Source organism: Hippichthys cyanospilos, chromosome 6 (genome assembly GCF_059441005.1).
Source record: "Hippichthys cyanospilos isolate Australia breed blue-spotted pipefish chromosome 6, RoL_Hcya_1.0, whole genome shotgun sequence".
NCBI lineage: Eukaryota > Metazoa > Chordata > Actinopteri > Syngnathiformes > Syngnathidae > Hippichthys > Hippichthys cyanospilos.
Genome location: NC_142374.1, coordinates 4,254,265 through 4,268,509, shown reverse-complemented (window position 1 = coordinate 4,268,509; position 14,245 = coordinate 4,254,265). Strand labels below are relative to the sequence as shown.

Genomic DNA, 14,245 nt, shown 5'->3' with positions numbered 1-14,245 from the left:
ACAGTAATATTTTGACCTAAAATTTCTTTGAAATGACAGTAATAAGTAATAAAAAATGCATTACAGTTTTGAAGTAAATTGCCCAACACTGGTTATTACTGATCTCCACTCTAAAGAATCTTCTAGTTTTTGCCACACTTTGTGTTTTCCATGTTCATATTTACCGGTTGTACTGTATGTTTCTATTATGTTTGTGGGTAATACAGCTTATCAATTGTATTTGAAGCATTTCATTGTAGTCCGCTTTGTCTTTGACAGTTATCTACCTGTTGGATACCTAATTTGGTATATTGTTGTTACAAGTTTGCTAAAATGAAATTGGACTATTGTTTATGCACTAAGGTCACAAGCATGAAATAAAGTTGTAACTATATTGTTTTCATGTGGGCATTCTTGGAAATGACAATCTGGTGATGAAGCCTAACCACATTGTGCCATTGTTAGTCTCAAGTATGGTTGCGTTGAAATGAAGGGAATCTTAATTTAAAGCCAAGATTGGGGTATTTACTAAAGGCAACAATCCCGAATTTAGCGAATTTTCACATGTTATATAGTGATCCCTCGTTTATCGTGGGGGTTACGTTCCAAAAATAACACGAGCAAAGTGAATTCCTTGAAGTAGTCAGCTTTATTTTGTTCATTATTTTACAATGCTATACTGAACTATAGAATAAAACCAAAAATCAAAACCAGTTTTAAAGCCCAAACATCCGGACATCGAATTAAAGTGAAGCCTCTTAAATCATAACAATACACTTGAAATTTCAATTTATTACAAAAAAAAAATTACAAAAAACAAAAAAAAAGTAAAAGTCAGATTTCCAAAGCTGTGCATTTCTCCATTGCTCTCTATGTAGGCACACAGACGTGTGCGTTTGCTCTCGGCATGCCTACGAGTCACGTGATCGTCTCCCAGAGACCAAGCTGTCAATTAAATGTGCTTACTAGCACGTTAGTAACGTGTGCGTGTGTGCTGAGCTGAGCCTACACGGGCGGTTACAGGAGAGACACAGGAGAGACGAAAGCAAGCTTTCGGATCCTCTTGCCTTTTGTAATAAATTGACAAGTGAAAAACCAATACAGTACAGCGTCAATATTTTATTTCTAGATGACAGTAAAGCCCCTGAACCAATCAGGATTTAGAGCACAATGCACTGTAAAAAAAATATCCACACTGTAAAAAATCAGTGAAGCAGCAAAGCTGTGAAAGATGAACCGTGATATAGCGAGGGATCACTGTATTTCCAGATTATCCATTTTGTGTGTTATGGTTATCTGGCAAGAGAGGACTCGGCAGCGAATTTGGATAGGTTAGCATTAGCTAAGCCTAGCAATAGCACATCTCAGCAAATCCGCTTTTGTTTTTGATTCGTCCCCTAGCCTACGGTGCCTGAAGGACCCATCAACAATCCATGGAGATACCACTAGTGGTGGGCTTTCCAATCTCCTTTCTATCTTCTCAAGTTGCCATGATGCCATTTTGTTTTCTTCATGTTTTTTCTTTTTGTTTGTTTTTTTTTTTTTGTTCACTGCCAAGGGGTAAACAGATTTAGGTGTATCACCATCACCTAGTTGGGGGTGCAGACACTGCAATTAAATTGTGTATTCATCATCTAGCCGTAGGTGCAGAATCATGACGTCCAATTGGTGACGGTTTGGCATGAATACAAAACCCATTTTACTAAAGTTGTCCGTGTGCAAAAACTATTGTTTATGCAAAAAGGTTTGTTACACACAGAGCGTGCACCTTCGATTTGGGCTTGCCCAGGAATTGTCTCTACCAAAGACAATGTTGCTGCACCGTTCATTATGCATATTCTCTGGGTAGTATGTCCTTAGAAGAATATATCACATACAATTATATTAGAGATGAATTATGATGGCCCATATCTGAAAGGTAGGTGAAAATGCATGCACAGAGAATTTTGTCAGTAGGAAAAATGTTCTGCTTGTGTAACCATTTTTAGAAAAAAGAAAAAAAACAAACAAACAGATGGCAATATTGCTTTCAACTCTAAATTTCTTTGTGTATGGGTACATTCAGCACATGTGACAATTAGGACTTTGCTAGGTGTCCTGCCCCAGGTGTTAAACACAGTGTTGTGCAGAATGAGCAGGTACACTTTATTCACACGCACTCACGTCACATTAAATCAAACAAAACATTGTCTTTATGTGGTTGCTGGCTTTTCCCTGTTACAGTTGTTTGTCTTGTGCTTCCACATCCATCCATTATTTACAACTTTATATTGCAGTGCCTTCCCCAGATTTCCGTGGTCAAAACCATCAGCGCTACAAAAAGCAAAATATTACTCTTTATGGGGATCATCTACTCTTTCAACTAACTTACACACTGCGCTGTAACAGAACCCATCCTTGGTAGTATTCAGGATGGTTCTGATTGATCCATATTTGGCAATGGTTGTTAATCTCTCCAGCAAGAAGTATCAGTACCTTAGTCCTTCCTCATGTTATTTTCACGCAGGTTGTTGCAACAGAAAACCCTGTCTTCATTTATGATTAGTTGGAGGACACATGACTACATGTGGATCATGTGAAGCTATTCTATATCTAAAGTTGAAGGTAAAAAAAACAAAAAACATCACATGCTTATTCCACTTGGTATAATCATAAGTAATCATACAAAAACATGGAAGAGATCACTATTCGTTGTTGCGCTTTCCCAACCACGTCATGGTGCATCATTTGTCTCTGAGATGAACCTGAGCTCCTACCAATGGGATGCTACATTCATTGTTTTAGTCTCCATTTTCTTGATGCCATTTATGGTAAAACACCACCACTTTGAAATCACTCTGCAACCACATCTTGTATTGGGTGTGTCACTGGGAGTCAGAGTGGCACTGCGCCAGAATTGAACATTTTTCAATTTCGTTGCATTTGCCGGCATGGCACTGTGTTGCATCATTGAGCCGTAGCGACTAAAGTGATTGCATGGTTTTTGGCATGTTTTGTTCAAGTTAGTGAGCACGCTGGTAGGAAACCTGTTTTTTTTGTTTGTTTGTTTTGTTTTTGTTTGTTTTTTTTTGGGGGGGGGGGTAATAATCCAGGCTCTAATATCCAACTGCCATAAAAATATTAAAAGCTGTGTATGACCAGTGATTGGTTCTAATTTTTTTTCCCAGTTTCAGTCTAACTAGAGAAGCAAGTAAACGCAACATAAATAAAATATGATTGGCAGAGGTGCCCCAACAAAAGCTGGCTCTTTGAATATATGTAAATGCCAATCTGTTTTTGTTTTTTTAACTTCTTGGCATGTATGGAGGATAAGGAAGTTTTTGTCCTAACCCCATGTTTGCTTGTCTACACCAATAAATATGGTGAATTTTGATGATGTCGCCACTTCCGGCCACTTCTTCACTTAGCACATCCCTTTTGGATGTCATTACAAGATGGCTGTCAAAATGCAACTTCAAAAAGGCAAACGTGAGTGCTCATTTATTCAAAACACATGTTTATTCTTGTGCTGGTCAAATAAACTTACTTTATGTATAATTTTAAGGGTTCCAAGTGATAACATGAAATGTTTATTAAGAAAATTCATGGTCATATTTTTCAAAAGTTTTATTCCAGTCTAGTGTGCCTCACAGTTAACATTTTAATATGATATAACCATAATAGGACGAGAGATATGGTATCACGAGAGCTTGAAAAATTGAATCAATGTCACCTCTTTGAAAATATTGAGACCACAATTGCATTTTTTTTTTTTTTATTAAAATAATTGGTTTCAATGGGAAAAAAAACGATCATTTTAATACCGCGACAGTTTGGTATCTTTGCTCATGGTTATCCATCCATTCATTTTCATGAGCTCCTTATCGTCACTAGGGTTGCTATCCCGTCGCTGCGTGCTGACGTCATCGGGCAGTAGGCGGGGGATACCCTGGACTGGCTGCCAGCCATTCACAGAGGCGAACGACCATTCACACTCAGGATTATGCCTAAGGACAATTTGGAGTGTCCAATACACCTGCCATGCATGTTTTCGGAATGTGTGAGGAGACCGGAGTGCCATAATGCACCTCTCTCTCTGTTTTTTTTTTTCTTTCTTTAAAGAAATTTGTCTAGCAAACTAAGTATGGTCTCTGAGACACCATAGTGCATATGCTTCAAAATCACTAGACATTGTTTGATGTCACTACTACTGACTGCCACTTTCACTGCTTGGTTGGATATCTAGATCTCACACACGGCTTATAAAGGTGTGATTCAAGTAAGCATTGTTTTGATAAAAAAATAAATAAAATAAAATAAGCAGCAGTTAATACATGGCATCTGAGGTAAAGAAATCAGAAGCATTTTTAAACTCATAATTAAATAAATAAATAATTAAATAAAGTCATAAAATGTCTCGAAAGATGACTTCTAGCCAACCTACACATTTTCACCTTTTTAAGGCAGTCAATCAAAAATCACAACCTCACTTTGTGAGATTATTGCTGCATTTTATGTCTTACTTGATTTACTGTGTTAAGAAATGTAAAAAATGTTCTGTCCATTACTTGGCAGGGATGGCCAAACCTCTTTGATCTTCTTTTCAAGCAGCCAACCACTTGCGATCTACCTGTACCTATTTTGGGGTGCCCGGGGACATGTCTCCAGGTGGGGAAATCAGAGCGCTAACAATGAGCTAAAGTCACGAACTGCAATTACAGCTTACAAAAATAAGTACATTGTATACTAATTGGCATTTGCAATATCAGTTTAATCGAAAGCTGTTCAAACCCGGTCCTTGAAGGCTGGTGTCTTGCATGTTTTACAGGTTTCTTTCCCAAGACACCTGATTCAAATGATCAGAACCGTTATCAGTTATCTGCTGAGCATGCTGATGAGCTGATCATTTGAATCAGGTGTGTCAGGGGAAGAAACCTGGACAACATACCGTCTCTCGAGGACTGGGTTTGGACACCGCTGTCCTTTGACAGACAGCTGCTCCAAAACTTGATTGAGCAACTACAACACAAACCCAAAACCAGGCAAGATATTTTTGCAATGGATTATTCACCATAACACGGCACTACTACTCTGAGTTTTATTGTTTTTGATAACTGAGAAGATAAAGTAGGGTGAACAATTGTTAGAATAATTGCATATAGATTATCCCATATTTGTAATGCAATCACTTTGCATATTTGTTATGTAATCAGTTAGTATGTTTGTTATGCAATCAGTATATTGGTAGATTAGGATAAATATTTTGTGTTACTGTTGGTTGTGAAGAAGAGGAATTGATGCGCTCAAGCAGTTGCAAGAAAGAGACAGGCCCATGACCCAACCAACGGGGGTTTCATGACCCGACTAGTTGAGCATCCCATTCCTGAAGAAGGAGATAACAGCATGAACTCTAAATTGCATTCTCACTATTGTAAGCCAATTGTTTACACTGTTGCCAAATGTCTACCCCAATCCTTCAGGGCAGCAATGACCTTTGTACCTAGGGCCAACCCAAATGAATAAATGGGTAGCGGAAAGGATCTGTAACCAGACTGGAAGAAGTTTTCAGAAGGTGAAGGTTCCTGTCGGCTTTCCTCGCAAGAAAAGGTCCTTGTCTTCTTTGTCACGTCGTGGCATGGCGGCGTGAGGTGGTGGAGGGAAAGGGACTCAAAAACGCAGGAGGACGGAGAGGGTGTGCTCAAACAAAAATGCTCTTTTAATAATAAAACAAGGCAGGGAAAGCAGAAGACAAAAACTAGATAAGTAGCAAAATAACTGAGGAACGGAATAACTCACGAGACTAAATTCCGACGACGGGGAAGAATGGAGGGCGAGTACAGCGGCACAGGGAACACGAATTGACGATATCGGTGGGGCGAGAGGTACAATAATCCGATGAAGGCAACAGAGGGCTGGTGGTTTAAATACATGAAAACTCATTACAGAAAACACACCACACTGGATGGGGACAAGAGGCAGGGGAACCGGATTGGCTAACACGGGAGGAGCGGGGGCACACGGACAACAGGTGGACGAGATAAAACTAACGAGACTGAGAAAAAGGCAGACGCAGGGAAACCAACACGAATGAATCAGAGGAAATATCCAAAAACTACTTAAACTAAATCCAAAAACCCGAAAAAACCCAGACAGAACGTCTTTTTGCTTTTTTGCTCATTAAATGTTTTAGGTTCCTTGAACCTAACAGCAACGCACCACACAATCGTCCAATGCACACACGCACACCAGCTCTTGCCCCAATTGCACAGGTATGAATAATAAAGCAAAATGGAACTCTTAATCCCAGTAATGACAGAAGTTCTTTAATAGAGCATGTTTATTGCAGTTAACTTTTAGTATTATTGTTTGGACATGTGTTGTTGTTTTTTTTTTTTTTAAATATTAATGTTTTGCGCATCCTGCAATGTCAAGCAATCCACCATTACTACCTTTGTGATCAACTGGTCGCTTCTTTTCCGCTTGGATACCAAAGAGAAAAGCCATGTTTGCCAATGCTAATATACTTTTTTGATGAGTCAATCTCTTTTGGAAATCAACATTAAGGTGCCACAATATTCAAATGCAAATTGAGAAATGTTTATTCAGTGTGACACACCCACTGTGAAATGAGTGCCTGTGATGGTCCATTCGAGTACATGCTAAAGCATCGACTTGGTAAATTGCCATGCCATGCCATATTTGGATGGTAAATTTTGATTATTTTAAAGGATAATGATTAAATATACAGAATTATCTGTTTGATGATTCAGGTATTTTAAATGACATAAATGGTTGGTACGTGTTAATCACAAAAATATTCTTCATGGAGACGTAAAGGTAGCCTAATTTGGTTTATTGTTATTTCATGGGTTTACAAGGTATTAAAAAACATCTCACCTTTGAATTCAATACTGTATTTGAGAAATTAGGAAGAACTGCAATAAAACTGTAGGTACTGATAAGATGTAAATGGTAAGATTGTTGTTAACTCTATAAAATGTTACCATTACAGTATTGTTATACAGGCCCGGTTTTGGCCAATGTACTGATTAAAGAAGATTGAAAAGAGGATGTTTGATCATGTTTGATGGATGTCCCTCTATCACAATGGGGAAATTAGTCATTCTTATGTATGTTTTTTTTTTTTTTTAAATAAAAACCTCACATGGGAACAACTCTAATTACTATCATTCCAAGACTTTTTAAGACTACATAAAATAACATTGTTTTTTTTTTTAATTTTTAATTGTGAATTACTGTTCTACGTATATGGAGAAGACTGGCTGAATTCTGGCTGTCAAGTTGCACGTTTCTTTACGTTCCACTTCCACAGTCAATTACAATTGTTGCTGCTTATTTCTGACCACCTATTTCATTTGCACAACTGCCGGCACTCTTTAAAAACAGTTGGATGAAAAACAACACAATCATGGGTCAAAAGCAGACTGACCTAATATTTGGATCAATTAATTTGACTTAATCTCCTGAGTTGTTTTACGCCAAATAAACCCTTTTTTGAGGTTGTCTTGTAGAAAACAACCCATTCAAGCAGAATAATCCTGAACGTTGGGTCAAATTAACTAAAAACTTTGGGTCGGTCCTTTGTTACCCATTATCGGGTTCTTTTTAAACCCATATTGAACCAATGCCTTTTTTTATTTTTATTTATTTATTTATTTTACACCACCCAAAAATTATGTAAAAGCAGGACTAATTTATAACAGTGCTGTTTTTTTCTCACTTCACTTACAAATATTCTTATTTAGTCCAAAATCCCGCCCTTCTAAATGAACACAAGGGTGATCTACTTCCATTCAGCCACGATTTATTCTCTTCTAAGAATGGCAACAAGTGGATAAACCATTTGATTTTACCTCCTGTCATCTAGTAGAAGACCATTTAATTCTGGTCAATAGTTCTCGGACAAATTCCGTTAAGATTTTCCAATAAATCCCTGTTGAGCTCTAACATCACACCACCATCACTGCATCCTGATTGTGAGTCACTGAGAAGGTTACCTGAACTCACTCATCCCCATGACTACAAACATTCTACTCCAGACTCAAGTTCATATCTTTGCCAGCTGGTATGGTACTGAAACATGTCTCATAGTTGCTTAAGCTCAGGAACGATGCCACTTTCTCATGCAACTCAGGTAGTGACATTAAAGTCGTTTTTACAAATGCATAAGCCACATACAGTACACACGCACAATTGGGGTTGCAAGTCAAGGACTATGTGCCGTTGACTGTGCTGATTTTAATGGGAATGATGGGAGGTGTACCTGTTCCATCCCAAAAGAAGGCAAACATCAGAGAATCCCTCTTTTTCTCTCTGCATCGATTTTTTGACTTCCTGCATGGATCATGGTCGCACTTTTGGAGTAATATTTGCTGGTCAACCCCTCCCAGGAATGTTTGCCATTGTTACCAGTTCTCCGTTTGCGGATAATGGCTTGGACAGTGGTTCGCTGGAGCCCCACTGCCTTAGAAATGACAGCGTAACCCTTTTCAAATAGATTTCACTCCCTTTTTTACTCATTTCTTCAAAGATTTCTTTGGATCGTGGAAAGACGGATTTTTTTTTCTTGGGATTTTGGAGCCTATTCACTTCTTCCAACAGATTATGTTTAGGTGATTTCTTGATTCAACAAAAGGTGATGCCAATCAGGTTAGGGTCTGGCCTGTGAAATTGAACTTAGTCTAACCTTAACCCTGTGATTAGTAACAGTTGCTTTCTGATTTAGCAAAGGAAAAAGTGGGACAGTTATCTTTTCATACAGTGTCAGAGAGTTTTTATCTACCCCCATTAATAAAATCAAATAAAAGTACTGCCCTTAAACTAGGGAGTGGATGCAAAGCGTTACTTATCTGTACTCATATTACTTTTGGATTAAATTTTCATAATAAAAGCCTATGATCAAGGCTCGGTTATTATTTTGAGTAGAATTCTGCTGCCGGGGGAGCGAGAGGCTCCTTTTCATGCCTTCTCATTAGATAGCACTGTGGTGCCTCCTCCCAGGAGTCAACCTCTGAGAACAGCTCAATAAGATGCAGCAGCTAAGTCAGCAGTAGGTCAATAAGAGACAATAAGTGAAGTAAAAGGGCATAGAAAAGCGGGTCCAAAGGGAAACATCTGCATGATATTCTTTTGCAGTGTGGGGAAATTGTTCGGCATTAACAATACCTGGAAGAATGCGCAGCATTTAAAGGAAGCGAGGTACATAAAAGTGTGGGGAAAAAAAAAAACTGATTTGTGACTAATGAAATGTAAGAAGAGACAGACAGCCATAACAGGGTTGAGCTGATCCAGGAAATGCATTTCAACAGGTCCTAAAATGAGTCCAGAATACTGCAATGTTGCCTAGCAACAGAACCTCAAAATGCAATTAAAAGTGTAATGAGGAAATTCTACAAATATTTAATGAATGCTTGAATCATCTAGTGCTTCTGAAATTCATAAAAACAAACTTTTATGCAATGGAGAGATTGAAAGAAACATTTTTTATTTCCCCTGGATATTCTTGTGCATTGCAAAACCATCAAATACTCAGAAGAGAACAAAAAGCACTCGAAGACATTGTAATAAATCTTTTGGTGTTGTTTTGTTTTGTTTTTGAAAGCTTCATCAGCGTATTACATAAGGGTATGCTGTTAAGTAAATATTCTGACACATTTGCTTGTACTGGCATTGATACAGAGGGCTTTTGCTTTTGGTAATCAATTTAAGTGTTCAATAAAAGATGAAAAATGCAATGGCATATATTTATTGTGGTGATTTACTCGCAAAGAACGGTATGCCACACATCAAGCATTTTCTTTGCAGATTTATGCAATGAGCGTCAGTCTGTAACGCACTAACATTAAATGCACAAGCCTGACTGAAAAAATTAGAAGTGCGTATTAAAGGTGTTTGACAACATTATATTGGAGACAGGACAAGCGATAGAAAAATACACTTTCAGTTTGGGATTGGGAATCTGATGTGACGGCTGCCAATGTATTTGAACAGGAAACACAAAAATCACTAATTGGCGCTATAAGCAGAGCAGAGAACTCCTCCTTGTTACGTGACTGGAGTCACGCTGAAGCCTGGGAAGAAATTTAAGTCTTCAAATAAAAAACATAAATGTTTTCAGAACGTGGGAGGAAAGCGAAACCTGGAGAAAATTCATGCAAGCACAAAGAGAACTTTCAAACTCCACAACCTCTGAACTCTGTGGTGGCCATGCCAACCAGTCGACCATTATGCTCCAATTTTAAATGAAATTCAAAATATTTCATGAACGTAATTTTAAATAATGTGTCCCAGGATGGTGGATAACAACAGTTCTTTCCATCTGTTTCCCCGTCAATCAATCATGTTGTATGTTCTTGAGTGGTTCAAGCTCATTAAGTGCAGGTATAATGGTAATAAAGGTGATGTCTCTCTCTCTCTCTCTCTCTCTCTCTCTCTCTCTCTCTCTATATATATATATATATATATATATATATATATATATATATATATATATATATATATATATATATATATATATATATATATACATATGTGTGTGTATACATGTGTGTGTGTGTGTGTTTTCCCACCAAAAAAAAAAAAAAAACAGGGCTTGAGTTAGTATGACCAGCTTTTGTTTAGCCCTATATAGCTGATGCCAAGGCAACAGTTGGTAATCAATTACCATGGTCTTCAGGATTACAGTTTATATTTGTCCAATAACGTTTTTCATCGTAAAGCTAATTTCATAATATCATGAGGACTATAATACATACATTAGGCTTTGTCCAACATGGAGTCATGTTTCCAAGAAAAAACATACATAAACAAAAATAGAAGTGTGTACTGTAATGAGGTGACCATCGAACCTGCAGCAGTGGCTTGGGGCTCAATTTTAAACTATTGATGTCCCTGATACCTGTAAGATCAATTCTCAAACTTAAACATGTGTTACTTCAGACTTTTGAGGCAGTTCATTCGAATTATCGCACCACAAAGGAAAAAAGCACAATGACAAACAATTGGCCAACAAATTCCATCAGGTTCAGCCTACCAGTGAAAAATGTATTTGAGCTGTACAGTGTTAAATCTGCAGTTTTCATCCATAAAATCTGAATGGATTGACATTACGGATGACACAAAATATGCAAGACTTTTGCTGATTAGATAGATCAGATTGGTGGAAAGTCTCATCAATACATACCTGGTACATACCGGAATAATCTAAAAATTGGAATTTAAGATGCACCGTATTGTTATTGTAAACACATTTGAGTCTGGCAATAATTTTGGAGTCGTGAAATAAAAACATTAACTAAAATTAAGGGTACGGGAGCATGTAAACACAAAAGTCCCATGTGGGTATTGTCCACTTGTTTTATATTTATTTATTTTAAGAAGCTGCTTAATGATCCTTGGTCTCGATTCAATTAAAACTTTATCATCCCAACTGGGGCAATTGAAGAACGTCAACACTGTGTGTAGGCTCAGAAAGATGATTTTGTCTTCCCGATAAGCAATGTTAGATGTCAGTAATGCCAAGCAAATTATTTTTCCATGAGGTATTGAGTGTGTGACTTTCTTGACTGCACCTTACTATGCTATAGGTTGAAGGACAGTGACACAAACCATGCGGATCGGCTCCAGGTCAAAAATGCGTAAGAAAGCCTAGACTGGCGTTGACCTAATTACAATTACAGACTCCAAGGTTTTGCTTGCGCTGTTTATTGCATCAACACATTCCCTCAGCTACTAACTAGAGCAGCAACAACCATTTGTTCATGCCATAGCCCTTTGATCCAAGCAACTCCTTAGAAGGGCTGCATTCCAACAGCAGCAGCTAACAATAAATCATCCTGCCTGGTTTACGTAGAACTAATCAAGATTACAACACATTACAAAAATAACATTGAATTCAGATAGACACACAGTCTTTCTCAGCAGAAGTATACAGATAGGCTTACATTATCAAGAATTTATTTTTATTTGCACCTATGTTCCTCCTGTCCCATGCTTTGAAATGCACTTGGCATATATAGTAGGTCTAATAGGAATTTGCATTACTGGCAATGTGTGCCAACCAGAAATTGTTGTTTAAATGACATTTTTATTTTGGTTTGCGCTCAAGAATTCACTGGGCTTTGATACACAAAGTATTATGTGGCATGACATTTAATGAGCTTAGATGTCTTTTGAATTCATTTCCAGAAAATGTATGAAATAATACAACACTGTGATGAGCAACTCAAAAACAGCTAACATTTACATCACCCACGTTTGTAGAAATTATCCTTTCTAAATTGAGCATTTGTTTTATTCTTGGTACATGCATACCTGTTCATGTGTGTGAAAGGAATTAACACAGAGGGATGAAAAAAAAGAAAAAAGAAAAACGGCATCGTTCACTCTGTGAAGGTTGCCATCTGCATCCGGATGCTACAATATGACAAATAAACGGATAACCATTCTGTTTATAATGGCTCAAAGAATAGTCTCAAATCACTTGTCTGAATGTTTTAACAGGATGATTTTGTAGTTTTGTTTTTTTTTTTGTTTGTTTTGCAAATTACATAACTCATTGTACTGAAGCTACTTGACTGACGGCAGTCTCTCAGTTTACAGGACTGTTGTTTGATGTAGATCAAACTGTGCTCTTGCATTTAGAGCAGTCTAATACAAGAGGAAGTGGGTCACAGCTCCTTGGGGGAAGCAATCTGGTAGCTTGAAACTCCTCTTCATCATACATGTTTAATGATGGATTGTATCATTTTTAAAAGGCAAAGGCCACGCCTCAGAGGCAATTAACAGAGTCAACTAGCTCCAAATGCACAATTATAGATTGACATACTGTAGTCAATGCACAGATACGATATTTATTTATTTATCTATTTATTTATAAATGAATGTCCTGCTATATTGTTTAATTTGTGATGTTTGAAAGTTTTTCGAACGGTCTTTTTTTACTGCATTTTGTTAAAGCAAATTTGTAAAGGATGCCAAATCCACCAATGTGCAAGTTAAACAACATAAATGCATTTTTATCTCTTGCTTGTTTTTGCGGAAGCCAAGTCTGTAAAGTGCTCTTCGGAGCAAAGGGGAATGTTGGGTGGGGCTTTTCTCCATCGCAATCCATCTAGTCCATTAGAAGAAGAAAGAAGGGGGGAAATACATTTTAGATTGCTGCGCCCAGAGACAATTGATACTTTCAAAGATACACGCAACAAGTTCTCAACTGCCACGTTCTCACATTTGGACTCAAATGAGGCGCCATCGCTAAATGTATAAACTAGTAAAGTTATAAGAATTGTGTGATGCAAAGTTACGCGCGTATTAACATGTGGTGGTGATTGGATGGTTAAAACAAAACACAATAAAAACACAGAGATCAGTTAACGCAAACGTAAATATATCATCCGTAATATGGTTTCGGGAGCCACGCAGCGTTACGTGTCAACTCGCATAAATTGAGCCTTACCAGAGTCCGTGTAACGAGGTCTAGCGAGGTCCCTGAAGTAGTAGGTGAAATCCAAGCAGTTGTCGTCCTGCACCTCTCCTTTGGAGCACAAGTCGGAGAGCAGTTCAAGCGCCTTTCGACAAATCTCATACTCTCTTTCTCCAGGCATTGCCCTCCAGCATCCTCCTGACTGCTCGGCCACCCTGCCCGATCCTCCACTCTAGTCGCACGGACCGAGACGCACCACAGGCACAGGCAGCGCGGTTACACCCCTGGGTGGGTGGCGACGCATCCACCAGGTTTTTTTTTTTTCGTGCAGTAATTTGGCTTTTAACGAGTTTCCTTCGATTTAAAACATCATGGCGATATCTTTCTTTTCGTCAAAACGGCCTTGCCAACTGCTGTCGTTTTCTATGTCCGCGAGCATCAATGGATACGAATGAATGAGTGACTGGATGCTCTCTGCACTCGGTGATCTTTTCAATGGGATGCTGAGACGAAGAGGAAGTCATGACTCCATCACTCTCCTCCTCCTCTTTCTCCAAAGGCATTTGCAAACAGTACAGTCCTTCACTTCATCTTTGTGTTATCAAACAACAGTGGAAAAAAGGATCAGCTTGATTGGGTTTTCAAAATACTTCATGCATGTTCAAGAATTGAGCATGTGTAAACCCATAGTATATTATGCCAACAATTTGATTGGTCACGCTTAACACACTGTCGAGGTAATATGTTCCCTAGCCACGTCCCTGTCATAGATCTAAACAATGAGCTGAATGCATGCCTTTGGCCTTAACTTACATGAATAATAAAGAACAAGCTCAATGAAAAAAG

The 14,245-nt window shown here is 38.1% G+C and overlaps 1 protein-coding gene across 1 annotated transcript in view; it reads right to left on the bottom strand.

The window, feature by feature from the left end:
* The window catches only part of syt9b (synaptotagmin IXb), a 44,679-nt gene extending 30,779 nt beyond the window's left edge, over positions 1-13,900 (bottom strand). Inside the window, exon 1 of the mRNA XM_088418111.1 lies at positions 13,433-13,900. Within this exon, the coding sequence (XP_088274237.1) occupies positions 13,433-13,580 (148 nt within the window). The 5' untranslated portion in view covers positions 13,581-13,900. The remainder of the gene's footprint in view (positions 1-13,432) is intronic.
* Between the last annotated feature and the right edge of the window lie 345 nt (positions 13,901-14,245).